Source organism: Phasianus colchicus, chromosome Z, assembly GCF_987193195.1.
Source record: "Phasianus colchicus chromosome Z, bPhaCol1.hap1.1, whole genome shotgun sequence".
Lineage (NCBI taxonomy): Eukaryota > Metazoa > Chordata > Aves > Galliformes > Phasianidae > Phasianus > Phasianus colchicus.
Window position 1 is genome coordinate 83,491,773 of NC_143476.1, and position 26,838 is coordinate 83,518,610.

A 26,838-nucleotide genomic window follows, 5' to 3' on the forward strand; every position below is an offset into this window, starting at 1 on the left:
CGAATGTTTGGGAGAAGCAAGCGCAGGGGCTGTGTGCATTTGCCAAGAGCACCGGCGCACGCGGGCTGCTTCTCCAGGCAGGATCTCTGCTGCCAGGTCTGATGACAATGGAACCTGCCCAGACGAAGAGTCAAGGCGGCAATGCAGCCAGCAGAGCAGTAGGAGATCCCGCCGAGACCCGCTTGTCCAGCCAGCCCGCAGCAGAGGACCGCATCGTGTGAGAGAACATCCTTCTCCCAGACGGGCGGTGCCTCAGAGGCCGGAGAATCCGGTGCCCGTTCCAGAGCGGGCGGTGTATCCACCAGGCCTTCACACCATCAAGGAGGAGTTTCCAGGACGAACGCCATCCAAGAGACGCACAGGGAAACCAAGTGGTCTCTCTGAAGAGGAACAACGCTTGCAGTCCCGCAGGAATGCAGGCCGAGGGTGCCCCGGGGAAGGCCGAGCGTGGGAGAATGTAACAGAGCACCGGGGAACAGGCAGCTCGCAGCTGCAGTCCCATTAAATCCTCCTTCCATCCATCCTGCGGTGGTTGCTGTGTCTGTCTGTGAAGCGGCGGCGAAGTCGCAGCGGGGCGCGCGTGCGGGCCGGGGGTCGGCAGGACAGGGCCGCTCCCGGGTACCGGCCCGAGCTTCCCCCGCGCACCTGTGCGGGCGGCGGGTTGCCCTCCCGGGAGGGAGGGAGGGAGGGAGGGAGGGCGCGGGGGGGCGGCAGCCCGGGGACGGCCACGAGGCGGCCGGCGGCAGGAGGGCCTCGGCGGCCGTCGGGGCGGCCCCGAACGGCCGCTGAAGTCCTCCTCCCAGGCGGGGGGTGCGGGGCACGGGTGGGCCATCGGATCGCGCGCGGCCACGGCGACGGGCGACGGGCTGCAGCCAGCCGTAGTGTGGAACCCGGGGGAAGCCGCCTCGGCTCCTCGCCTTCTCTGTGGGGAGCACGGGAGAAGACGGCTGGGAAAAACCGGCAGCCTCAGGCTCCAGTCGGAGCGCCCAGGGCCCCGGCGAGCAGCAGCGGGACGTCCGGAGTCCCCGAGGCGGCTCCGGCCCCAGCCGCGAGGCCTGCTGCTGCCCCAGCCCTTGCGGCGGTGCCTTCTCTGCCTCAGCGCCTGCAGCACTGAGGAGCTCAGCCGGAGGAGCCGCTGTGCTGCTGTCAGTCGCTGCGAACAAAGATTGAAGCAAAGGCTGTGAAAGTCAGCTGGCCTAGTAAGGAAAGAGCCTCCACCTGAAAGGATGAGCGGGGAACTTCTCCTGAGGCTCGGGAGAAAGTTGTTAGGAAATGCGGGGAGGGAGAAGATTAGAAAGGCAGGAGCCCAGCTTGAACTCAGCTTGCCTGAGTTCTGAACTGGGGCTAAAGAGAACAAAAAAACCTTTTTACAGATCCGTTAACGGTAGCAGGAGGGCTAAGGAGAATCTCCGTCCTTTACTGGAGGTGGCGGGGAACGTGACAGCTGAGAATGAGGAAGAGGCTGAGGTTTTCAGGGCCTTCTTTGCATCTGTCTTTAAAAGTCAGATCAGTTATCCTGGGGGTTCTCTATCCCCTGGCCTGGAAGTCTGCGCTGGGGAGCAGAATGAACCCCTCGTGATTCGGGATGAAACAGTTAGAGCCTACTGCTCTGCCACCTAGAAGAAGAGCTTGTTCAGTATATTTATGGATGACCTGGACGAGGAGGTTGAGTTTGCAGGTGACACAAAGCCGGGAGGAAGCATTGATCTACCAGGGGATAGGGAGGCCCTACTAAGGGATCTGGGCAGTCTGGATTGCTGGGCTGAGGCCAGTGGGATGAAATTCAACAAGACAAAGTGCTGGGTTCTGCACTTTGGCCACAACTACTCTAGACAATGCTACAGGCTTGGGGCAGAGCGGCTGGAAGCTGTGTGTAAGAAATGGACCTGGGGGTTTTGTCCAAGAAGGCCAACGGCATCCTGCCTGCTATCAAAAATAGTGCTGGCAGCAGGAGCAGGGAAGCTGTCTTCCCTCTTTGTTCAGCTCTGGTGAAGCTGCACCTCAAGTACTGTATTCACATTTGGGCCCCCCGCTGCACGAAAGTCATCAAGCTTGTCCAGAAGGAAGCCACAAAGCTGGTGAGGGGTGTGGAGCATGAGTCTTACAAGGAGCGGCTGATTGTTTAGTCTGGAGCAGAGGAGGCTCAGTGAAGATCTCGGCTCTCTACAACTCCCTGAAAGGAGGTTGTGGCGAGGTGGCGCTCAGCCTCTTCTCCTGTGTGACTAGTGATAGGACTGGAGGGAGTGGCCTCAAGATGCACCAGGAGAGATTTGGGTTGGATGTTAGAAAAAATTTCTTCTCCAAAAGAGTGGTCAGGCACCCAAACGAGTTGCCCAGGAAGGTGGTGGAGTCACCATCCCTGGAGGCGTTCAAGAAACATTTAGGTGTTGTAGTAAGGGACGTGGTTTAGTGGGGAAGTGGTGGTGGTAGGTGGACGGTTGGTCTGGATATCTTTTCCAACCGTGGTGATTCTATGATTCTGTGACATCAGGTGCAGGTGACATAGGTGGTGGAAACTTTTTTGGAGTGCACCACTGTCATATGCCTACAGAGTGGCAGCAATAGCGCAGAAGGTTGGAGATGTGACAGTGATGAATGGAGTGTCTAGCCTGTTCCAACAGTACGACAAAAATCTCTAATTCTTCCTCCCTATGGGCCTGTGTCACAGTCCCAGTTGTGGAGAAACTGTTTAGTGTCTCGGGGAAAAATTTACTTCCCCACCTGCATGTAGAGATATTTCATGTATTTGATGTATGCATTCCTCCACTCAGGAGAGGGTGTTGAGTGAGAAACCTCCCTCATTCCATCCTGTGGTTTTACCTGTGGGAAATGGGAAGGAAAAACCACTTCAGCCCTCAAGGCATGGATGCGTGAGTTGTAAGGGAAATGGGGGTACTCCTAGAACAAATGCTTGCTCCACTTTCTGCTGGCAGCTCCCCAAACCAAGAAGATAATGTAATCATATTTCTGAGGCTGATAACGAGCACTGTGGTTTGTATTCATGAGAGGTCCAAAGAAAGGCTACAAGGCTTGTGAAGGACTTGGAGAGTATGCTCTATGAGGAGCAACTGGAGGAACTGGGGCTGTTTAGTCTGGGGAAGAGGAGGCTGAGGGGAGACCTTTGCTCTCTCCAAACATCTGAGGGATCTAGGCAGGCTGCATCACTGGGCTGAAGCCAAATGGGATGAGGTTCAACCTAACTGTGCACTTTGGCCACAGCAACCCCAGGCAGCGTTCCAGGCGTGGGGCAGAGTAGCTGGAAGACTGTGTAGAGGAAACGGACCTGGGGGTCCATTTCAATGCTCGGCTGAACATGAGCCAGCAGTGAGCCCAGGTGGACAAGAAGGACAGTGGCATCCTGGCTTGTATCAGAAATAGTGTGGCCAGCAGGAGCAGGGAAGTGATGGTCTGTCTGTATTCTGTACTGGTGAGGCTGCACCTCAAGTACTGTGTTCAGTTTTGGGCCCCTCATCATGAGAAAGACATCAAGGCCATGGAATGTGTCCAGAGAAGGGCAGTGAAGCTGGTGAGGGGTCTGGAGCACAGGGCTTATGAGAAGCAGTTGACAGAGCTGGGATTGTTCAGTCTGGAGGAGGCTCATGGAACACTTTATTGTTCTCTATGACAACCTGAAGGGAGGTTGTAGTGCCTGGGAGTCAGCCTCTTCTCTGATGGTAGGACTAGAGGGAATGGCCTCCAGTTGTACCAGGGGAGATTCAGGCTGGACATTAGGAAATACTTCTCCAAAAGAGTGGTCAGACACTGGAATGGGCAGCCCAGGGAGGTGGTAGAGTCACCAACCCTGGAAGTGCTCAAGGAACGTTTAAACATTGTGTAGAGGGAAATGGTCTAGTGGGAACTATTGCTGGCAGGTGAACTGTTGGACTGGATGATCTTGTGGGTCTTTTCTAACCGTGGTGATTATTTGATTCTCTTATTCTAGGACCTCCTTGAGAGCAGCTCTGCTAAGAAGAACTTGAGGGTCCTGGTGGATGAGAAGCTGGACATGAGGCAGCACCGTGTGCTTGCCTGCAAGGCCAACTATATCCTGGTGTGCATTAAAAGAGGGGTGGCCAGCAGGGAGATGGAGGTGATTGTTCCCCTCTGCTCTGCTCTTGTGAGGTCCCATCTGGAATGCTGAGGTCTGGCCTGGGGCCCCCAGCACAAGAAAGACACAGAGCTCTTGGAACAGGTCCAGAGAGGTGCCAATAAGATGATTGGAGGGCTGGAGCACCTCTCCTGTGAAGAAAGGTTGAGGAACTGGGATTGTTTAGTGTGGAGAAGTCTTTGGGGAGACCTCACTGTGGCCTTCCTGTACTCGAAGGGAGCGTATTAACAGGAGAGGGAATGGCTTTTTACGAGGGTGGATAGCAGTAGGACAAGAGGGAATGGTTTTAAACTGAGATAGGGGAGGTTAAGATGAGATATTAGATGTAAGTTTTTCACAGGGGGTGGTGACACACTGGAACAGGTTGCCCAAGGAGGTTGTGGATGCCCATCCCTGGAGGCATTCAAGGCCAGGCTGGATGTGGCTTTGTGCAGCCTGGTCTGATGGTTGGCAACCCTGTACGTAGCAGAAGGGTTGAATCAAGATGATCTTTGTGGTCCTTTTCAACCCAGGCCATTCTATGACTCTGTGATTCTGTGATTCCACGTTTCTATGGTTCTGTGATTCTTTGATCCCTCACTGGGCTCTGCTGGTGTGTGATAGTGTGCTATACCCGTGCAAAGCCATGCTCTTTGGCACAGATGTCAATGAGGTCATTTCAGATATGAGTCTTATTTGACTGATCCTTCCTGGGGTGCCATGCCCTTTGCTTTTCAAGGCCCAAGATAGTGTTTTGGGTGATGGCATGGAGCACGGAATATGTTTCCAGCCATCCAGAGGATGCTTCGGTCCTTGGTCTGGAGTAGTGTGATGTGATCAACCTGAGGAGACGGAGATCACCAGTTGGCTCACCAGTTACAGTCCTAGGCAAAGCAGTTTAGGCCTGGGGAAGATTCATTTACTTTATTACCTGCTAATAATGCATTAGGATAGAGAGAAGAAAAACCACACTAAAAGCACCTTCCCCCTTTACTCTGTGTCTAACTCAGAGTAAATGAAGGGAAGATGGCAGCAGCACACCACAGGGATGGTGCTGGTTCCCAGGCTGCTGCACACTTTCACCTGATGTGTGAGCTGCATTTTTTTGAAGCATTTTCTCATTAACCTCAGGTTTATTTGTAGCTTCTCCCACCAGCATGCTGAGGGCGAGCACTGGCTGGCTTCCATGTGGGCTGCGGGGCTGTGACCTCACAGAGGTGTCCCCACCCAAAGCATTATGACATCACGGCCAAGTCTGTATGAGTGAGCGACCAGCACCTGCCTCTCCCAGTGCGGTCGTGACCGGCTTTGAGCGATGGTTGACGACAGCTTTCTCCTTGTCCCTATCACCCTTTTCTTCCTGTATGGCCTCCTGTTCTTGGTGGCAGGGGTCTTCCTGCTCAACACCATCCGGAATCTAAAGGTAGGGGAGTTTGAGGATGGGGTGATGTGCGGCTGTGGGACTCGGGGCCAGGGGATTTGGAACCCACCATGTGGGTTGCATCCCAGGAGCCTCATTGTGCCACGTTTCTGTGCTCACAGGCAGGCAGACGACGCTTGCGACTGAGGAGATGGTGGCGGCGAGGAGCAGCAGCACCGCAGTCAGGTGAGTCTCCTGAGGGTCACCCCAAATCCCAGGCTTGCCCTGATGCATGTCAGGCAGTGCTGGGCCCATTAGAGGAGCCCAGCCCTGGACTGGGAACTGGCATGCTTCAGGTCGGCCAGATGGGCCAAGGGTGTCCCTGGTGCCCCATCCTGCGGTGGCTCAGGCCCGCTCCCTGTTTTGCAGGTGCTGAGAGACAGACGGGTCAGCCATCGTGCTGCTGCTCCAGCTGCAGCCGCTGCAGCATAGCTGACCAGAAGATGCAGAATCTGGTGCTATCGGCACTGCCTGATGACGTGGCTAATCCGGGCCCTGACTTCTGGGACATGGCGTGGAGGGATCTGGCAGAGCTGGTGGAGCGGGGCAGCCTGCCCTGCTGCAGCTCCCCCAGGGCCCAAAGCGTGGAGCGGCAAAGAGCCTCAGCAGCGCAGTCAGGTGAGTCTTCTGTGGGTCAGCCCCAAATCCCATGCTTGCCCTGATGCATGCTAGGCAGGGATGGGCCCATTAGAGAAGCCCAACCCTGGATCAGGACCTGGCATGCTGGAGGTCGGCTGGCTGGGACAAGGGTGTCCCAGGTGCTCCGTCCTGCTGTGGCTCAGGTCCCCTCCTTGTTTTTCAGGTGCTGAGAGACAGATGGGTCGGCCATCGTGCTCCAGCTGCAGCCGTTGCCGCATAGCTGACCAGCAGATGCAGCATCTGGTGCTATCAGCCCTGCCTGATGACGTGCCCACTCTGGGCCCTGACTTCTGGGACATGGCGTGGAGGGATCTGGCAGAGCTGGTGGAGCGGGGCAGTCTGCCCTGTTGCAGCTCCTTCAGTTCCTGGAGCTCTACCAGAAGAAAGAAGGACTCCCTTAATGTGCACCAAGGAGCCTCAACAGAGCAGGTCCCTGTCTGTGCCCCTGGACGTACGCACACTGGCAAGGCCCGCACAAATTCCAGAACAGAGCCCACCTGGTTGCGCTCTTTTCTGCTGCGTGGCCTGGGCTCCCCAAAGCCTGCCCAGACGAAGAATCAGGGTGGCAAGGCAGCCAGCAGAACAGTAGGAGATCCCACTGAGGACCGCTTTACCAGCTGGCCACCACCAGCAGAGGAATGCATTTTACGCGAGAACATCCTTCTCCCAGACGGACGGCTGCCTCAGAGACCGGATAATCTGGTGCCCCCTCCAGAGTGGGCAGTGAATCCACCAGCACTGCGTAGCAGCTTCCGCAACTCTGCAGGAGTGGCAACAAGAAGACCAGCTTCAACCCGCAGAGATGCTGGTGTTGAGACTTCTGACAGAGAAGAGAACTCACAGTGTTGTGAGTATTGTGCACAACGCAGAACTGAGATGGGCAGTGGCAAGGAAAGGGGAAGAGCTGATGAGCTGCATGCTGGAACCAGCTCCTACACAGTGCCACCGCACCTGGGGACAGTCACACATGACAACATCATGTCAACAAATGCAGCTGTACGTTGGTGGGAGAAACAGCAGGCTGTTGGACTGTCCACGCATCCACAAGAAGTTCCCAAAAAGCACAGGACAGTAAGACCACCACCAATGGTGGCAGCACCTTCTCGCCTGGCTGCGCAAGATGACTGCAGAAGTGCAGCCAGCCAGCGTCTGAACTCTGCCCTTGGGGGCAGGAGAGCCAGAGAGCAGCCCCCACAGATTTGCAGCTGTATGCACCCACCTGGGGAAGAGAGACTTCATCAACCAAACCAGGGGAAATGTTGGTGCAACAACAATGAGGCCCAGAGGTCTGTGCCCAGCCAAATGTTTTGGGAGGGCTGTATAATAGAACCAAAAAGAAATGCAAAGAAGGTAGACCGGCGCAGGAGGAGAAAACGGCACGAGTACGTGCAGTAGCCCCCCAGACACACCTGGAAAAGAGACATGGGGCTCCAAAGCAGATGGAGGTGCCAAAAAGCAGCCTCATAGCATCTGCTTTGGCTTGCTGCCACCATTGCATGTGACAACAGTACGTCGCATTCGCTATGGTCCCCTTGAGTGGCTAAGTTGCTGGTAGGAGCTGGCCCAGCTGGTTCCCGCATAGCTCTTGGCCACTGGCAGACAATGCTTGCGACTGAGGAGATGGTGGCGGCGAGAAGCAGCAGCACCGCAGTCAGGTGAGTCTCCTGAGGGTCACCCCAAATCCCAGGCTTGCCCTGATGCATGTCAGGCAGTGCTGGGCCCATTAGAGGAGCCCAGCCCTGGACTGGAAACTGGCATGCTTCAGGTCGGCCAGATGGGCCAAGGGCGTCCCTGGTGCCCCTTCATGCTGTGGCTCAGGCCCGCTCCCTACTTTGCAGGTGCCGACAGACAGACGTGTGGGCCACGGTGCTCCTGCCCCAGCTGCAACTGCTGCAAGAAAGCTGACCAGGAGCTGCAGCTGGTGCTATCGGTGCTGCCTGAGCACATGGCTGCTCCGGGCCCTGACTTCTGACTTCTGGGACGTGGCGTGGAGGGACCTGGCAGAGCTGGTGGAGCTGGTGGGGCAGGGCAGCCTGTCCTGCTGCAGCTCCTCCAGTGCCCAAGGTGCTACCAGGATTAATGACAACTCCGTAAATGTGCACCAAGGAGCCTTATCAGAGCTGATCCCAGTCTGCGCCACTGCACACGTGCAGACTGACAGGGCCCACACAGATTGCAAAATCCAGCCCCGCTGGATGCAGTCCTTTCTTTTATGTGGTCTGGGCCCCTCTTGGCAGGACAGTGCTGATGCCGCCGTGACGAATGTTTGGGAGAAGCAAGCGCAGGGGCTGTGTGCATTTGCCAAGAGCACCGGCGCACGCGGGCTGCTTCTCCAGGCAGGATCTCTGCTGCCAGGTCTGATGACAATGGAACCTGCCCAGACGAAGAGTCAAGGCGGCAATGCAGCCAGCAGAGCAGTAGGAGATCCCGCCGAGACCCGCTTGTCCAGCCAGCCCGCAGCAGAGGACCGCATCGTGTGAGAGAACATCCTTCTCCCAGACGGGCGGTGCCTCAGAGGCCGGAGAATCCGGTGCCCGTTCCAGAGCGGGCGGTGTATCCACCAGGCCTTCACACCATCAAGGAGGAGTTTCCAGGACGAACGCCATCCAAGAGACGCACAGGGAAACCAAGTGGTCTCTCTGAAGAGGAACAACGCTTGCAGTCCCGCAGGAATGCAGGCCGAGGGTGCCCCGGGGAAGGCCGAGCGTGGGAGAATGTAACAGAGCACCGGGGAACAGGCAGCTCGCAGCTGCAGTCCCATTAAATCCTCCTTCCATCCATCCTGCGGTGGTTGCTGTGTCTGTCTGTGAAGCGGCGGCGAAGTCGCAGCGGGGCGCGCGTGCGGGCCGGGGGTCGGCAGGACAGGGCCGCTCCCGGGTACCGGCCCGAGCTTCCCCCGCGCACCTGTGCGGGCGGCGGGTTGCCCTCCCGGGAGGGAGGGAGGGAGGGAGGGAGGGCGCGGGGGGGCGGCAGCCCGGGGACGGCCACGAGGCGGCCGGCGGCAGGAGGGCCTCGGCGGCCGTCGGGGCGGCCCCGAACGGCCGCTGAAGTCCTCCTCCCAGGCGGGGGGTGCGGGGCACGGGTGGGCCATCGGATCGCGCGCGGCCACGGCGACGGGCGACGGGCTGCAGCCAGCCGTAGTGTGGAACCCGGGGGAAGCCGCCTCGGCTCCTCGCCTTCTCTGTGGGGAGCACGGGAGAAGACGGCTGGGAAAAACCGGCAGCCTCAGGCTCCAGTCGGAGCGCCCAGGGCCCCGGCGAGCAGCAGCGGGACGTCCGGAGTCCCCGAGGCGGCTCCGGCCCCAGCCGCGAGGCCTGCTGCTGCCCCAGCCCTTGCGGCGGTGCCTTCTCTGCCTCAGCGCCTGCAGCACTGAGGAGCTCAGCCGGAGGAGCCGCTGTGCTGCTGTCAGTCGCTGCGAACAAAGATTGAAGCAAAGGCTGTGAAAGTCAGCTGGCCTAGTAAGGAAAGAGCCTCCACCTGAAAGGATGAGCGGGGAACTTCTCCTGAGGCTCGGGAGAAAGTTGTTAGGAAATGCGGGGAGGGAGAAGATTAGAAAGGCAGGAGCCCAGCTTGAACTCAGCTTGCCTGAGTTCTGAACTGGGGCTAAAGAGAACAAAAAAACCTTTTTACAGATCCGTTAACGGTAGCAGGAGGGCTAAGGAGAATCTCCGTCCTTTACTGGAGGTGGCGGGGAACGTGACAGCTGAGAATGAGGAAGAGGCTGAGGTTTTCAGGGCCTTCTTTGCATCTGTCTTTAAAAGTCAGATCAGTTATCCTGGGGGTTCTCTATCCCCTGGCCTGGAAGTCTGCGCTGGGGAGCAGAATGAACCCCTCGTGATTCGGGATGAAACAGTTAGAGCCTACTGCTCTGCCACCTAGAAGAAGAGCTTGTTCAGTATATTTATGGATGACCTGGACGAGGAGGTTGAGTTTGGAGGTGACACAAAGCCGGGAGGAAGCATTGATCTACCAGGGGATAGGGAGGCCCTACTAAGGGATCTGGGCAGTCTGGATTGCTGGGCTGAGGCCAGTGGGATGAAATTCAACAAGACAAAGTGCTGGGTTCTGCACTTTGGCCACAACTACTCTAGACAATGCTACAGGCTTGGGGCAGAGCGGCTGGAAGCTGTGTGTAAGAAATGGACCTGGGGGTTTTGTCCAAGAAGGCCAACGGCATCCTGCCTGCTATCAAAAATAGTGCTGGCAGCAGGAGCAGGGAAGCTGTCTTCCCTCTTTGTTCAGCTCTGGTGAAGCTGCACCTCAAGTACTGTATTCACATTTGGGCCCCCCGCTGCACGAAAGTCATCAAGCTTGTCCAGAAGGAAGCCACAAAGCTGGTGAGGGGTGTGGAGCATGAGTCTTACAAGGAGCGGCTGATTGTTTAGTCTGGAGCAGAGGAGGCTCAGTGAAGATCTCGGCTCTCTACAACTCCCTGAAAGGAGGTTGTGGCGAGGTGGCGCTCAGCCTCTTCTCCTGTGTGACTAGTGATAGGACTGGAGGGAGTGGCCTCAAGATGCACCAGGAGAGATTTGGGTTGGATGTTAGAAAAAATTTCTTCTCCAAAAGAGTGGTCAGGCACCCAAACGAGTTGCCCAGGAAGGTGGTGGAGTCACCATCCCTGGAGGCGTTCAAGAAACATTTAGGTGTTGTAGTAAGGGACGTGGTTTAGTGGGGAAGTGGTGGTGGTAGGTGGACGGTTGGTCTGGATATCTTTTCCAACCGTGGTGATTCTATGATTCTGTGACATCAGGTGCAGGTGACATAGGTGGTGGAAACTTTTTTGGAGTGCACCACTGTCATATGCCTACAGAGTGGCAGCAATAGCGCAGAAGGTTGGAGATGTGACAGTGATGAATGGAGTGTCTAGCCTGTTCCAACAGTACGACAAAAATCTCTAATTCTTCCTCCCTATGGGCCTGTGTCACAGTCCCAGTTGTGGAGAAACTGTTTAGTGTCTCAGGGGGAAAAATTTACTTCCCCACCTGCATGTAGAGATATTTCATGTATTTGATGTATGCATTCCTCCACTCAGGAGAGGGTGTTGAGTGAGAAACCTCCCTCATTCCATCCTGTGGTTTTACCTGTGGGAAATGGGAAGGAAAAACCACTTCAGCCCTCAAGGCATGGATGCGTGAGTTGTAAGGGAAATGGGGGTACTCCTAGAACAAATGCCTGCTCCACTTTCTGCTGGCAGCTCCCCAAACCAAGAAGATAATGTAATCATATTTCTGAGGCTGATAACGAGCACTGTGGTTTGTATTCATGAGAGGTCCAAAGAAAGGCTACAAGGCTTGTGAAGGACTTGGAGAGTATGCTCTATGAGGAGCAACTGGAGGAACTGGGGCTGTTTAGTCTGGGGAAGAGGAGGCTGAGGGGAGACCTTTGCTCTCTCCAAACATCTGAGGGATCTAGGCAGGCTGCATCACTGGGCTGAAGCCAAATGGGATGAGGTTCAACCTAACTGTGCACTTTGGCCACAGCAACCCCAGGCAGCGTTCCAGGCGTGGGGCAGAGTAGCTGGAAGACTGTGTAGAGGAAACGGACCTGGGGGTCCATTTCAATGCTCGGCTGAACATGAGCCAGCAGTGAGCCCAGGTGGACAAGAAGGACAGTGGCATCCTGGCTTGTATCAGAAATAGTGTGGCCAGCAGGAGCAGGGAAGTGATGGTCTGTCTGTATTCTGTACTGGTGAGGCTGCACCTCAAGTACTGTGTTCAGTTTTGGGCCCCTCATCATGAGAAAGACATCAAGGCCATGGAATGTGTCCAGAGAAGGGCAGTGAAGCTGGTGAGGGGTCTGGAGCACAGGGCTTATGAGAAGCAGTTGACAGAGCTGGGATTGTTCAGTCTGGAGGAGGCTCATGGAACACTTTATTGTTCTCTATGACAACCTGAAGGGAGGTTGTAGTGCCTGGGAGTCAGCCTCTTCTCTGATGGTAGGACTAGAGGGAATGGCCTCCAGTTGTACCAGGGGAGATTCAGGCTGGACATTAGGAAATACTTCTCCAAAAGAGTGGTCAGACACTGGAATGGGCAGCCCAGGGAGGTGGTAGAGTCACCAACCCTGGAAGTGCTCAAGGAACGTTTAAACATTGTGTAGAGGGAAATGGTCTAGTGGGAACTATTGCTGGCAGGTGAACTGTTGGACTGGATGATCTTGTGGGTCTTTTCTAACCGTGGTGATTATTTGATTCTCTTATTCTAGGACCTCCTTGAGAGCAGCTCTGCTAAGAAGAACTTGAGGGTCCTGGTGGATGAGAAGCTGGACATGAGGCAGCACCGTGTGCTTGCCTGCAAGGCCAACTATATCCTGGTGTGCATTAAAAGAGGGGTGGCCAGCAGGGAGATGGAGGTGATTGTTCCCCTCTGCTCTGCTCTTGTGAGGTCCCATCTGGAATGCTGAGGTCTGGCCTGGGGCCCCCAGCACAAGAAAGACACAGAGCTCTTGGAACAGGTCCAGAGAGGTGCCAATAAGATGATTGGAGGGCTGGAGCACCTCTCCTGTGAAGAAAGGTTGAGGAACTGGGATTGTTTAGTGTGGAGAAGTCTTTGGGGAGACCTCACTGTGGCCTTCCTGTACTCGAAGGGAGCGTATTAACAGGAGAGGGAATGGCTTTTTACGAGGGTGGATAGCAGTAGGACAAGAGGGAATGGTTTTAAACTGAGATAGGGGAGGTTAAGATGAGATATTAGATGTAAGTTTTTCACAGGGGGTGGTGACACACTGGAACAGGTTGCCCAAGGAGGTTGTGGATGCCCATCCCTGGAGGCATTCAAGGCCAGGCTGGATGTGGCTTTGTGCAGCCTGGTCTGATGGTTGGCAACCCTGTACGTAGCAGAAGGGTTGAATCAAGATGATCTTTGTGGTCCTTTTCAACCCAGGCCATTCTATGACTCTGTGATTCTGTGATTCCATGTTTCTATGGTTCTGTGATTCTTTGATCCCTCACTGGGCTCTGCTGGTGTGTGATAGTGTGCTATACCCGTGCAAAGCCATGCTCTTTGGCACAGATGTCAATGAGGTCATTTCAGATCTGAGTCTTATTTGACTGATCCTTCCTGGGGTGCCATGCCCTTTGCTTTTCAAGGCCCAAGATAGTGTTTTGGGTGATGGCATGGAGCACGGAATATGTTTCCAGCCATCCAGAGGATGCTTCGGTCCTTGGTCTGGAGTAGTGTGATGTGATCAACCTGAGGAGACGGAGATCACCAGTTGGCTCACCAGTTACAGTCCTAGGCAAAGCAGTTTAGGCCTGGGGAAGATTCATTTACTTTATTACCTGCTAATAATGCATTAGGATAGAGAGAAGAAAAACCACACTAAAAGCACCTTCCCCCTTTACTCTGTGTCTAACTCAGAGTAAATGAAGGGAAGATGGCAGCAGCACACCACAGGGATGGTGCTGGTTCCCAGGCTGCTGCACACTTTCACCTGATGTGTGAGCTGCATTTTTTTGAAGCATTTTCTCATTAACCTCAGGTTTATTTGTAGCTTCTCCCACCAGCATGCTGAGGGCGAGCACTGGCTGGCTTCCATGTGGGCTGCGGGGCTGTGACCTCACAGAGGTGTCCCCACCCAAAGCATTATGACATCACGGCCAAGTCTGTATGAGTGAGCGACCAGCACCTGCCTCTCCCAGTGCGGTCGTGACCGGCTTTGAGCGATGGTTGACGACAGCTTTCTCCTTGTCCCTATCACCCTTTTCTTCCTGTATGGCCTCCTGTTCTTGGTGGCAGGGGTCTTCCTGCTCAACACCATCCGGAATCTAAAGGTAGGGGAGTTTGAGGATGGGGTGATGTGCGGCTGTGGGACTCGGGGCCAGGGGATTTGGAACCCACCATGTGGGTTGCATCCCAGGAGCCTCATTGTGCCACGTTTCTGTGCTCACAGGCAGGCAGACGACGCTTGCGACTGAGGAGATGGTGGCGGCGAGGAGCAGCAGCACCGCAGTCAGGTGAGTCTCCTGAGGGTCACCCCAAATCCCAGGCTTGCCCTGATGCATGTCAGGCAGTGCTGGGCCCATTAGAGGAGCCCAGCCCTGGACTGGGAACTGGCATGCTTCAGGTCGGCCAGATGGGCCAAGGGTGTCCCTGGTGCCCCATCCTGCGGTGGCTCAGGCCCGCTCCCTGTTTTGCAGGTGCTGAGAGACAGACGGGTCAGGCATCGTGCTGCTGCTCCAGCTGCAGCCGCTGCAGCATAGCTGACCAGAAGATGCAGAATCTGGTGCTATCGGCACTGCCTGATGACGTGGCTAATCCGGGCCCTGACTTCTGGGACATGGCGTGGAGGGATCTGGCAGAGCTGGTGGAGCGGGGCAGCCTGCCCTGCTGCAGCTCCCCCAGGGCCCGAAGCGTGGAGCGGCAAAGAGCCTCAGCAGCGCAGTCAGGTGAGTCTTCTGTGGGTCAGCCCCAAATCCCATGCTTGCCCTGATGCATGCTAGGCAGGGATGGGCCCATTAGAGAAGCCCAACCCTGGATCAGGACCTGGCATGCTGGAGGTCGGCTGGCTGGGACAAGGGTGTCCCAGGTGCTCCGTCCTGCTGTGGCTCAGGTCCCCTCCTTGTTTTTCAGGTGCTGAGAGACAGATGGGTCGGCCATCGTGCTCCAGCTGCAGCCGTTGCCGCATAGCTGACCAGCAGATGCAGCATCTGGTGCTATCAGCCCTGCCTGATGACGTGCCCACTCTGGGCCCTGACTTCTGGGACATGGCGTGGAGGGATCTGGCAGAGCTGGTGGAGCGGGGCAGTCTGCCCTGTTGCAGCTCCTTCAGTTCCTGGAGCTCTACCAGAAGAAAGAAGGACTCCCTTAATGTGCACCAAGGAGCCTCAACAGAGCAGGTCCCTGTCTGTGCCCCTGGACGTACGCACACTGGCAAGGCCCGCACAAATTCCAGAACAGAGCCCACCTGGTTGCGCTCTTTTCTGCTGCGTGGCCTGGGCTCCCCAAAGCCTGCCCAGACGAAGAATCAGGGTGGCAAGGCAGCCAGCAGAACAGTAGGAGATCCCACTGAGGACCGCTTTACCAGCTGGCCACCACCAGCAGAGGAATGCATTTTACGCGAGAACATCCTTCTCCCAGACGGACGGCTGCCTCAGAGACCGGATAATCTGGTGCCCCCTCCAGAGTGGGCAGTGAATCCACCAGCACTGCGTAGCAGCTTCCGCAACTCTGCAGGAGTGGCAACAAGAAGACCAGCTTCAACCCGCAGAGATGCTGGTGTTGAGACTTCTGACAGAGAAGAGAACTCACAGTGTTGTGAGTATTGTGCACAACGCAGAACTGAGATGGGCAGTGGCAAGGAAAGGGGAAGAGCTGATGAGCTGCATGCTGGAACCAGCTCCTACACAGTGCCACCGCACCTGGGGACAGTCACACATGACAACATCATGTCAACAAATGCAGCTGTACGTTGGTGGGAGAAACAGCAGGCTGTTGGACTGTCCACGCATCCACAAGAAGTTCCCAAAAAGCACAGGACAGTAAGACCACCACCAATGGTGGCAGCACCTTCTCGCCTGGCTGCGCAAGATGACTGCAGAAGTGCAGCCAGCCAGCGTCTGAACTCTGCCCTTGGGGGCAGGAGAGCCAGAGAGCAGCCCCCACAGATTTGCAGCTGTATGCACCCACCTGGGGAAGAGAGACTTCATCAACCAAACCAGGGGAAATGTTGGTGCAACAACAATGAGGCCCAGAGGTCTGTGCCCAGCCAAATGTTTTGGGAGGGCTGTATAATAGAACCAAAAAGAAATGCAAAGAAGGTAGACCGGCGCAGGAGGAGAAAACGGCACGAGTACGTGCAGTAGCCCCCCAGACACACCTGGAAAAGAGACATGGGGCTCCAAAGCAGATGGAGGTGCCAAAAAGCAGCCTCATAGCATCTGCTTTGGCTTGCTGCCACCATTGCATGTGACAACAGTACGTCGCATTCGCTATGGTCCCCTTGAGTGGCTAAGTTGCTGGTAGGAGCTGGCCCAGCTGGTTCCCGCATAGCTCTTGGCCACTGGCAGACAATGCTTGCGACTGAGGAGATGGTGGCGGCGAGAAGCAGCAGCACCGCAGTCAGGTGAGTCTCCTGAGGGTCACCCCAAATCCCAGGCTTGCCCTGATGCATGTCAGGCAGTGCTGGGCCCATTAGAGGAGCCCAGCCCTGGACTGGAAACTGGCATGCTTCAGGTCGGCCAGATGGGCCAAGGGCGTCCCTGGTGCCCCTTCATGCTGTGGCTCAGGCCCGCTCCCTACTTTGCAGGTGCCGACAGACAGACGTGTGGGCCACGGTGCTCCTGCCCCAGCTGCAACTGCTGCAAGAAAGCTGACCAGGAGCTGCAGCTGGTGCTATCGGTGCTGCCTGAGCACATGGCTGCTCCGGGCCCTGACTTCTGACTTCTGGGACGTGGCGTGGAGGGACCTGGCAGAGCTGGTGGAGCTGGTGGGGCAGGGCAGCCTGTCCTGCTGCAGCTCCTCCAGTGCCCAAGGTGCTACCAGGATTAATGACAACTCCGTAAATGTGCACCAAGGAGCCTTATCAGAGCTGATCCCAGTCTGCGCCACTGCACACGTGCAGACTGACAGGGCCCACACAGATTGCAAAATCCAGCCCCGCTGGATGCAGTCCTTTCTTTTATGTGGTCTGGGCCCCTCTTGGCAGGACAGTGCTGATGCCGCCGTGACGAATGTTTGGGAGAAGCAAGCGCAGGGGCTGTGTGCATTTGCCAAGAGCACCGGCGCACGCGGGCTGCTTCTCCAGGCAGGATCTCTGCTGCCAGGTCTGATGACAATGGAACCTGCCCAGACGAAGAGTCAAGGCGGCAATGCAGCCAGCAGAGCAGTAGGAGATCCCGCCGAGACCCGCTTGTCCAGCCAGCCCGCAGCAGAGGACCGCATCGTGTGAGAGAACATCCTTCTCCCAGACGGGCGGTGCCTCAGAGGCCGGAGAATCCGGTGCCCGTTCCAGAGCGGGCGGTGTATCCACCAGGCCTTCACACCATCAAGGAGGAGTTTCCAGGACGAACGCCATCCAAGAGACGCACAGGGAAACCAAGTGGTCTCTCTGAAGAGGAACAACGCTTGCAGTCCCGCAGGAATGCAGGCCGAGGGTGCCCCGGGGAAGGCCGAGCGTGGGAGAATGTAACAGAGCACCGGGGAACAGGCAGCTCGCAGCTGCAGTCCCATTAAATCCTCCTTCCATCCATCCTGCGGTGGTTGCTGTGTCTGTCTGTGAAGCGGCGGCGAAGTCGCAGCGGGGCGCGCGTGCGGGCCGGGGGTCGGCAGGACAGGGCCGCTCCCGGGTACCGGCCCGAGCTTCCCCCGCGCACCTGTGCGGGCGGCGGGTTGCCCTCCCGGGAGGGAGGGAGGGAGGGAGGGAGGGCGCGGGGGGGCGGCAGCCCGGGGACGGCCACGAGGCGGCCGGCGGCAGGAGGGCCTCGGCGGCCGTCGGGGCGGCCCCGAACGGCCGCTGAAGTCCTCCTCCCAGGCGGGGGGTGCGGGGCACGGGTGGGCCATCGGATCGCGCGCGGCCACGGCGACGGGCGACGGGCTGCAGCCAGCCGTAGTGTGGAACCCGGGGGAAGCCGCCTCGGCTCCTCGCCTTCTCTGTGGGGAGCACGGGAGAAGACGGCTGGGAAAAACCGGCAGCCTCAGGCTCCAGTCGGAGCGCCCAGGGCCCCGGCGAGCAGCAGCGGGACGTCCGGAGTCCCCGAGGCGGCTCCGGCCCCAGCCGCGAGGCCTGCTGCTGCCCCAGCCCTTGCGGCGGTGCCTTCTCTGCCTCAGCGCCTGCAGCACTGAGGAGCTCAGCCGGAGGAGCCGCTGTGCTGCTGTCAGTCGCTGCGAACAAAGATTGAAGCAAAGGCTGTGAAAGTCAGCTGGCCTAGTAAGGAAAGAGCCTCCACCTGAAAGGATGAGCGGGGAACTTCTCCTGAGGCTCGGGAGAAAGTTGTTAGGAAATGCGGGGAGGGAGAAGATTAGAAAGGCAGGAGCCCAGCTTGAACTCAGCTTGCCTGAGTTCTGAACTGGGGCTAAAGAGAACAAAAAAACCTTTTTACAGATCCGTTAACGGTAGCAGGAGGGCTAAGGAGAATCTCCGTCCTTTACTGGAGGTGGCGGGGAACGTGACAGCTGAGAATGAGGAAGAGGCTGAGGTTTTCAGGGCCTTCTTTGCATCTGTCTTTAAAAGTCAGATCAGTTATCCTGGGGGTTCTCTATCCCCTGGCCTGGAAGTCTGCGCTGGGGAGCAGAATGAACCCCTCGTGATTCGGGATGAAACAGTTAGAGCCTACTGCTCTGCCACCTAGAAGAAGAGCTTGTTCAGTATATTTATGGATGACCTGGACGAGGAGGTTGAGTTTGCAGGTGACACAAAGCCGGGAGGAAGCATTGATCTACCAGGGGATAGGGAGGCCCTACTAAGGGATCTGGGCAGTCTGGATTGCTGGGCTGAGGCCAGTGGGATGAAATTCAACAAGACAAAGTGCTGGGTTCTGCACTTTGGCCACAACTACTCTAGACAATGCTACAGGCTTGGGGCAGAGCGGCTGGAAGCTGTGTGTAAGAAATGGACCTGGGGGTTTTGTCCAAGAAGGCCAACGGCATCCTGCCTGCTATCAAAAATAGTGCTGGCAGCAGGAGCAGGGAAGCTGTCTTCCCTCTTTGTTCAGCTCTGGTGAAGCTGCACCTCAAGTACTGTATTCACATTTGGGCCCCCCGCTGCACGAAAGTCATCAAGCTTGTCCAGAAGGAAGCCACAAAGCTGGTGAGGGGTGTGGAGCATGAGTCTTACAAGGAGCGGCTGATTGTTTAGTCTGGAGCAGAGGAGGCTCAGTGAAGATCTCGGCTCTCTACAACTCCCTGAAAGGAGGTTGTGGCGAGGTGGCGCTCAGCCTCTTCTCCTGTGTGACTAGTGATAGGACTGGAGGGAGTGGCCTCAAGATGCACCAGGAGAGATTTGGGTTGGATGTTAGAAAAAATTTCTTCTCCAAAAGAGTGGTCAGGCACCCAAACGAGTTGCCCAGGAAGGTGGTGGAGTCACCATCCCTGGAGGCGTTCAAGAAACATTTAGGTGTTGTAGTAAGGGACGTGGTTTAGTGGGGAAGTGGTGGTGGTAGGTGGACGGTTGGTCTGGATATCTTTTCCAACCGTGGTGATTCTATGATTCTGTGACATCAGGTGCAGGTGACATAGGTGGTGGAAACTTTTTTGGAGTGCACCACTGTCATATGCCTACAGAGTGGCAGCAATAGCGCAGAAGGTTGGAGATGTGACAGTGATGAATGGAGTGTCTAGCCTGTTCCAACAGTACGACAAAAATCTCTAATTCTTCCTCCCTATGGGCCTGTGTCACAGTCCCAGTTGTGGAGAAACTGTTTAGTGTCTCAGGGGGAAAAATTTACTTCCCCACCTGCATGTAGAGATATTTCATGTATTTGATGTATGCATTCCTCCACTCAGGAGAGGGTGTTGAGTGAGAAACCTCCCTCATTCCATCCTGTGGTTTTACCTGTGGGAAATGGGAAGGAAAAACCACTTCAGCCCTCAAGGCATGGATGCGTGAGTTGTAAGGGAAATGGGGGTACTCCTAGAACAAATGCCTGCTCCACTTTCTGCTGGCAGCTCCCCAAACCAAGAAGATAATGTAATCATATTTCTGAGGCTGATAACGAGCACTGTGGTTTGTATTCATGAGAGGTCCAAAGAAAGGCTACAAGGCTTGTGAAGGACTTGGAGAGTATGCTCTATGAGGAGCAACTGGAGGAACTGGGGCTGTTTAGTCTGGGGAAGAGGAGGCTGAGGGGAGACCTTTGCTCTCTCCAAACATCTGAGGGATCTAGGCAGGCTGCATCACTGGGCTGAAGCCAAATGGGATGAGGTTCAACCTAACTGTGCACTTTGGCCACAGCAACCCCAGGCAGCGTTCCAGGCGTGGGGCAGAGTAGCTGGAAGACTGTGTAGAGGAAACGGACCTGGGGGTCCATTTCAATGCTCGGCTGAACATGAGCCAGCAGTGAGCCCAGGTGGACAAGAAGGACAGTGGCATCCTGGCTTGTATCAGAAATAGTGTGGCCAGCAGGAGCAGGGAAGTGATGGTCTGTCTGTATTCTGTACTGGTGAGGCTGCACCTCAAGTACTGTGTTCAGTTTTGGGCCCCTCATCATGAGAAAGACATCAAGGCCATGGAATGTGTCCAGAGAAGGGCAGTGAAGCTGGTGAGGGGTCTGGAGCACAGGGCTTATGAGAAGCAGTTGACAGAGCTGGGATTGTTCAGTCTGGAGGAGGCTCATGGAACACTTTATTGTTCTCTATGACAACCTGAAGGGAGGTTGTAGTGCCTGGGAGTCAGCCTCTTCTCTGATGGTAGGACTAGAGGGAATGGCCTCCAGTTGTACCAGGGGAGATTCAGGCTGGACATTAGGAAATACTTCTCCAAAAGAGTGGTCAGACACTGGAATGGGCAGCCCAGGGAGGTGGTAGAGTCACCAACCCTGGAAGTGCTCAAGGAACGTTTAAACATTGTGTAGAGGGAAATGGTCTAGTGGGAACTATTGCTGGCAGGTGAACTGTTGGACTGGATGATCTTGTGGGTCTTTTCTAACCGTGGTGATTATTTGATTCTCTTATTCTAGGACCTCCTTGAGAGCAGCTCTGCTAAGAAGAACTTGAGGGTCCTGGTGGATGAGAAGCTGGACATGAGGCAGCACCGTGTGCTTGCCTGCAAGGCCAACTATATCCTGGTGTGCATTAAAAGAGGGGTGGCCAGCAGGGAGATGGAGGTGATTGTTCCCCTCTGCTCTGCTCTTGTGAGGTCCCATCTGGAATGCTGAGGTCTGGCCTGGGGCCCCCAGCACAAGAAAGACACAGAGCTCTTGGAACAGGTCCAGAGAGGTGCCAATAAGATGATTGGAGGGCTGGAGCACCTCTCCTGTGAAGAAAGGTTGAGGAACTGGGATTGTTTAGTGTGGAGAAGTCTTTGGGGAGACCCCACTGTGGCCTTCCTGTACTCGAAGGGAGCGTATTAACAGGAGAGGGAATGGCTTTTTACGAGGGTGGATAGCAGTAGGACAAGAGGGAATGGTTTTAAACTGAGATAGGGGAGGTTTAGATGAGATATTAGATGGAAGTTTTTCACAGAGGTGGTGACACACTGGAACAGGTTGCCCAAGGAGGTTGTGGATGCCCATCCCTGGAGGCATTCAAGGCCAGGCTGGATGTGGCTTTGTGCAGCCTGGTCTGATGGTTGGCAACCCTGTACGTAGCAGAAGGGTTGAATCAAGATGATCTTTGTGGTCCTTTTCAACCCAGGCCATTCTATGACTCTGTGATTCTGTGATTCCACGTTTCTATGGTTCTGTGATTCTTTGATCCCTCACTGGGCTCTGCTGGTGTGTGATAGTGTGCTATACCCGTGCAAAGCCATGCTCTTTGGCACAGATGTCAATGAGGTCATTTCAGATATGAGTCTTATTTGACTGATCCTTCCTGGGGTGCCATGCCCTTTGCTTTTCAAGGCCCAAGATAGTGTTTTGGGTGATGGCATGGAGCACGGAATATGTTTCCAGCCATCCAGAGGATGCTTCGGTCCTTGGTCTGGAGTAGTGTGATGTGATCAACCTGAGGAGACGGAGATCACCAGTTGGCTCACCAGTTACAGTCCTAGGCAAAGCAGTTTAGGCCTGGGGAAGATTCATTTACTTTATTACCTGCTAATAATGCATCAGGATAGAGAGAAGAAAAACCACACTAAAAGCACCTTCCCCCTTTACTCTGTGTCTAACTCAGAGTAAATGAAGGGAAGATGGCAGCAGCACACCACAGGGATGGTGCTGGTTCCCAGGCTGCTGCACACTTTCACCTGATGTGTGAGCTGCATTTTTTTGAAGCATTTTCTCATTAACTTCAGGTTTATTTGTAGCTTCTCCCACCAGCATGCTGAGGGCGAGCGCTGGCTGGCTTCCATGTGGGCTGCGGGGCTGTGACCTCACAGAGGTGTCCCCACCCAAAGCATTATGACATCACGGCCAAGTCTGTATGAGTGAGCGACCAGCACCTGCCTCTCCCAGTGCGGTCGTGACCGGCTTTGAGCGATGGTTGACGACAGCTTTCTCCTTGTCCCTATCACCCTTTTCTTCCTGTATGGCCTCCTGTTCTTGGTGGCAGGGGTCTTCCTGCTCAACACCATCCGGAATCTAAAGGTAGGGGAGTTTGAGGATGGGGTGATGTGCGGCTGTGGGACTCGGGGCCAGGGGATTTGGAACCCACCATGTGGGTTGCATCCCAGGAGCCTCATTGTGCCACGTTTCTGTGCTCACAGGCAGGCAGACGACGCTTGCGACTGAGGAGATGGTGGCGGCGAGGAGCAGCAGCACCGCAGTCAGGTGAGTCTCCTGAGGGTCACCCCAAATCCCAGGCTTGCCCTGATGCATGTCAGGCAGTGCTGGGCCCATTAGAGGAGCCCAGCCCTGGACTGGGAACTGGCATGCTTCAGGTCGGCCAGATGGGCCAAGGGTGTCCCTGGTGCCCCATCCTGCGGTGGCTCAGGCCCGCTCCCTGTTTTGCAGGTGCTGAGAGACAGACGGGTCAGGCATCGTGCTGCTGCTCCAGCTGCAGCCGCTGCAGCATAGCTGACCAGAAGATGCAGAATCTGGTGCTATCGGCACTGCCTGATGACGTGGCTAATCCGGGCCCTGACTTCTGGGACATGGCGTGGAGGGATCTGGCAGAGCTGGTGGAGCGGGGCAGCCTGCCCTGCTGCAGCTCCCCCAGGGCCCGAAGCGTGGAGCGGCAAAGAGCCTCAGCAGCGCAGTCAGGTGAGTCTTCTGTGGGTCAGCCCCAAATCCCATGCTTGCCCTGATGCATGCTAGGCAGGGATGGGCCCATTAGAGAAGCCCAACCCTGGATCAGGACCTGGCATGCTGGAGGTCGGCTGGCTGGGACAAGGGTGTCCCAGGTGCTCCGTCCTGCTGTGGCTCAGGTCCCCTCCTTGTTTTTCAGGTGCTGAGAGACAGATGGGTCGGCCATCGTGCTCCAGCTGCAGCCGTTGCCGCATAGCTGACCAGCAGATGCAGCATCTGGTGCTATCAGCCCTGCCTGATGACGTGCCCACTCTGGGCCCTGACTTCTGGGACATGGCGTGGAGGGATCTGGCAGAGCTGGTGGAGCGGGGCAGTCTGCCCTGTTGCAGCTCCTTCAGTTCCTGGAGCTCTACCAGAAGAAAGAAGGACTCCCTTAATGTGCACCAAGGAGCCTCAACAGAGCAGGTCCCTGTCTGTGCCCCTGGACGTACGCACACTGGCAAGGCCCGCACAAATTCCAGAACAGAGCCCACCTGGTTGCGCTCTTTTCTGCTGCGTGGCCTGGGCTCCCCAAAGCCTGCCCAGACGAAGAATCAGGGTGGCAAGGCAGCCAGCAGAACAGTAGGAGATCCCACTGAGGACCGCTTTACCAGCTGGCCACCACCAGCAGAGGAATGCATTTTACGCGAGAACATCCTTCTCCCAGACGGACGGCTGCCTCAGAGACCGGATAATCTGGTGCCCCCTCCAGAGCGGGCAGTGAATCCACCAGCACTGCGTAGCAGCTTCCGCAACTCTGCAGGAGTGGCAACAAGAAGACCAGCTTCAACCCGCAGAGATGCTGGTGTTGAGACTTCTGACAGAGAAGAGAACTCACAGTGTTGTGAGTATTGTGCACAACGCAGAACTGAGATGGGCAGTGGCAAGGAAAGGGGAAGAGCTGATGAGCTGCATGCTGGAACCAGCTCCTACACAGTGCCACCGCACCTGGGGACAGTCACACATGACAACATCATGTCAACAAATGCAGCTGTACGTTGGTGGGAGAAACAGCAGGCTGTTGGACTGTCCACGCATCCACAAGAAGTTCCCAAAAAGCACAGGACAGTAAGACCACCACCAATGGTGGCAGCACCTTCTCGCCTGGCTGCGCAAGATGACTGCAGAAGTGCAGCCAGCCAGCGTCTGAACTCTGCCCTTGGGGGCAGGAGAGCCAGAGAGCAGCCCCCACAGATTTGCAGCTGTATGCACCCACCTGGGGAAGAGAGACTTCATCAACCAAACCAGGGGAAATGTTGGTGCAACAACAATAAGGCCCAGAGGTCTGTGCCCAGCCAAATGTTTTGGGAGGGCTGTATAATAGAACCAAAAAGAAATGCAAAGAAGGTAGACCGGCGCAGGAGGAGAAAACGGCACGAGTACGTGCAGTAGCCCCCCAGACACACCTGGAAAAGAGACATGGGGCTCCAAAGCAGATGGAGGTGCCAAAAAGCAGCCTCATAGCATCTGCTTTGGCTTGCTGCCACCATTGCATGTGACAACAGTACGTCGCATTCGCTATGGTCCCCTTGAGTGGCTAAGTTGCTGGTAGGAGCTGGCCCAGCTGGTTCCCGCATAGCTCTTGGCCACTGGCAGACAATGCTTGCGACTGAGGAGATGGTGGCGGCGAGAAGCAGCAGCACCGCAGTCAGGTGAGTCTCCTGAGGGTCACCCCAAATCCCAGGCTTGCCCTGATGCATGTCAGGCAGTGCTGGGCCCATTAGAGGAGCCCAGCCCTGGACTGGGAACTGGCATGCTTCAGGTCGGCCAGATGGGCCAAGGGCGTCCCTGGTGCCCCTTCATGCTGTGGCTCAGGCCCGCTCCCTACTTTGCAGGTGCCGACAGACAGACGTGTGGGCCACGGTGCTCCTGCCCCAGCTGCAACTGCTGCAAGAAAGCTGACCAGGAGCTGCAGCTGGTGCTATCGGTGCTGCCTGAGCACATGGCTGCTCCGGGCCCTGACTTCTGACTTCTGGGACGTGGCGTGGAGGGACCTGGCAGAGCTGGTGGAGCTGGTGGGGCAGGGCAGCCTGTCCTGCTGCAGCTCCTCCAGTGCCCAAGGTGCTACCAGGATTAATGACAACTCCGTAAATGTGCACCAAGGAGCCTTATCAGAGCTGATCCCAGTCTGCGCCACTGCACACGTGCAGACTGACAGGGCCCACACAGATTGCAAAATCCAGCCCCGCTGGATGCAGTCCTTTCTTTTATGTGGTCTGGGCCCCTCTTGGCAGGACAGTGCTGATGCCGCCGTGACGAATGTTTGGGAGAAGCAAGCGCAGGGGCTGTGTGCATTTGCCAAGAGCACCGGCGCACGCGGGCTGCTTCTCCAGGCAGGATCTCTGCTGCCAGGTCTGATGACAATGGAACCTGCCCAGACGAAGAGTCAAGGCGGCAATGCAGCCAGCAGAGCAGTAGGAGATCCCGCCGAGACCCGCTTGTCCAGCCAGCCCGCAGCAGAGGACCGCATCGTGTGAGAGAACATCCTTCTCCCAGACGGGCGGTGCCTCAGAGGCCGGAGAATCCGGTGCCCGTTCCAGAGCGGGCGGTGTATCCACCAGGCCTTCACACCATCAAGGAGGAGTTTCCAGGACGAACGCCATCCAAGAGACGCACAGGGAAACCAAGTGGTCTCTCTGAAGAGGAACAACGCTTGCAGTCCCGCAGGAATGCAGGCCGAGGGTGCCCCGGGGAAGGCCGAGCGTGGGAGAATGTAACAGAGCACCGGGGAACAGGCAGATCGCAGCTGCAGTCCCATTAAATCCTCCTTCCATCCATCCTGCGGTGGTTGCTGTGTCTGTCTGTGAAGCGGCGGCGAAGTCGCAGCGGGGCGCGCGTGCGGGCCGGGGGTCGGCAGGACAGGGCCGCTCCCGGGTACCGGCCCGAGCTTCCCCCGCGCACCTGTGCGGGCGGCGGGTTGCCCTCCCGGGAGGGAGGGAGGGAGGGAGGGAGGGCGCGGGGGGGCGGCAGCCCGGGGACGGCCACGAGGCGGCCGGCGGCAGGAGGGCCTCGGCGGCCGTCGGGGCGGCCCCGAACGGCCGCTGAAGTCCTCCTCCCAGGCGGGGGGTGCGGGGCACGGGTGGGCCATCGGATCGCGCGCGGCCACGGCGACGGGCGACGGGCTGCAGCCAGCCGTAGTGTGGAACCCGGGGGAAGCCGCCTCGGCTCCTCGCCTTCTCTGTGGGGAGCACGGGAGAAGACGGCTGGGAAAAACCGGCAGCCTCAGGCTCCAGTCGGAGCGCCCAGGGCCCCGGCGAGCAGCAGCGGGACGTCCGGAGTCCCCGAGGCGGCTCCGGCCCCAGCCGCGAGGCCTGCTGCTGCCCCAGCCCTTGCGGCGGTGCCTTCTCTGCCTCAGCGCCTGCAGCACTGAGGAGCTCAGCCGGAGGAGCCGCTGTGCTGCTGTCAGTCGCTGCGAACAAAGATTGAAGCAAAGGCTGTGAAAGTCAGCTGGCCTAGTAAGGAAAGAGCCTCCACCTGAAAGGATGAGCGGGGAACTTCTCCTGAGGCTCGGGAGAAAGTTGTTAGGAAATGCGGGGAGGGAGAAGATTAGAAAGGCAGGAGCCCAGCTTGAACTCAGCTTGCCTGAGTTCTGAACTGGGGCTAAAGAGAACAAAAAAACCTTTTTACAGATCCGTTAACGGTAGCAGGAGGGCTAAGGAGAATCTCCGTCCTTTACTGGAGGTGGCGGGGAACGTGACAGCTGAGAATGAGGAAGAGGCTGAGGTTTTCAGGGCCTTCTTTGCATCTGTCTTTAAAAGTCAGATCAGTTATCCTGGGGGTTCTCTATCCCCTGGCCTGGAAGTCTGCGCTGGGGAGCAGAATGAACCCCTCGTGATTCGGGATGAAACAGTTAGAGCCTACTGCTCTGCCACCTAG

At 56.7% G+C, this 26,838-nt stretch overlaps 3 protein-coding genes across 4 annotated transcripts; all 3 read left to right on the forward strand.

Moving 5' to 3' along the window:
- Window positions 1-613: 613 nt before the first annotated feature.
- LOC149913143 (uncharacterized) lies at window positions 614-8,926 on the forward strand. Of its 2 annotated transcripts, XM_090130792.1 has the most exons (6): window positions 4,002-4,090; window positions 5,231-5,510; window positions 5,630-5,693; window positions 5,877-6,125; window positions 6,310-7,801; window positions 7,985-8,926. In XM_090130792.1, exons 2-5 carry the CDS (start codon window positions 5,403-5,405, stop codon window positions 7,539-7,541), a joined length of 1,653 nt encoding a protein of 550 aa, XP_089986918.1. In that variant the 5' UTR covers window positions 4,002-4,090; window positions 5,231-5,402; the 3' UTR covers window positions 7,542-7,801; window positions 7,985-8,926. The 2 variants fall into 2 exon arrangements, with proteins under 2 accessions (XP_089986919.1, XP_089986918.1); XM_090130793.1 differs by lacking the exon at window positions 5,231-5,510 and having other exon boundaries at window positions 614-4,090.
- Window positions 8,927-12,408: 3,482 nt separating this feature from the next.
- LOC149913144 (uncharacterized) lies at window positions 12,409-17,333 on the forward strand. Its single transcript, XM_090130794.1, has 6 exons — window positions 12,409-12,497; window positions 13,638-13,917; window positions 14,037-14,100; window positions 14,284-14,532; window positions 14,717-16,208; window positions 16,392-17,333. Exons 2-5 carry the CDS (start codon window positions 13,810-13,812, stop codon window positions 15,946-15,948), a joined length of 1,653 nt encoding a protein of 550 aa, XP_089986920.1. The 5' UTR covers window positions 12,409-12,497; window positions 13,638-13,809; the 3' UTR covers window positions 15,949-16,208; window positions 16,392-17,333.
- Window positions 17,334-20,815: 3,482 nt separating this feature from the next.
- Window positions 20,816-25,872, forward strand: LOC149913145 (uncharacterized). Its single transcript, XM_090130795.1, has 6 exons — window positions 20,816-20,904; window positions 22,044-22,323; window positions 22,443-22,506; window positions 22,690-22,938; window positions 23,123-24,614; window positions 24,798-25,872. The coding sequence occupies exons 2-5, from the start codon at window positions 22,216-22,218 to the stop codon at window positions 24,352-24,354; spliced, it is 1,653 nt and encodes a 550-aa protein (XP_089986921.1). The 5' UTR covers window positions 20,816-20,904; window positions 22,044-22,215; the 3' UTR covers window positions 24,355-24,614; window positions 24,798-25,872.
- The last annotated feature ends 966 nt before the right edge of the window (window positions 25,873-26,838 follow it).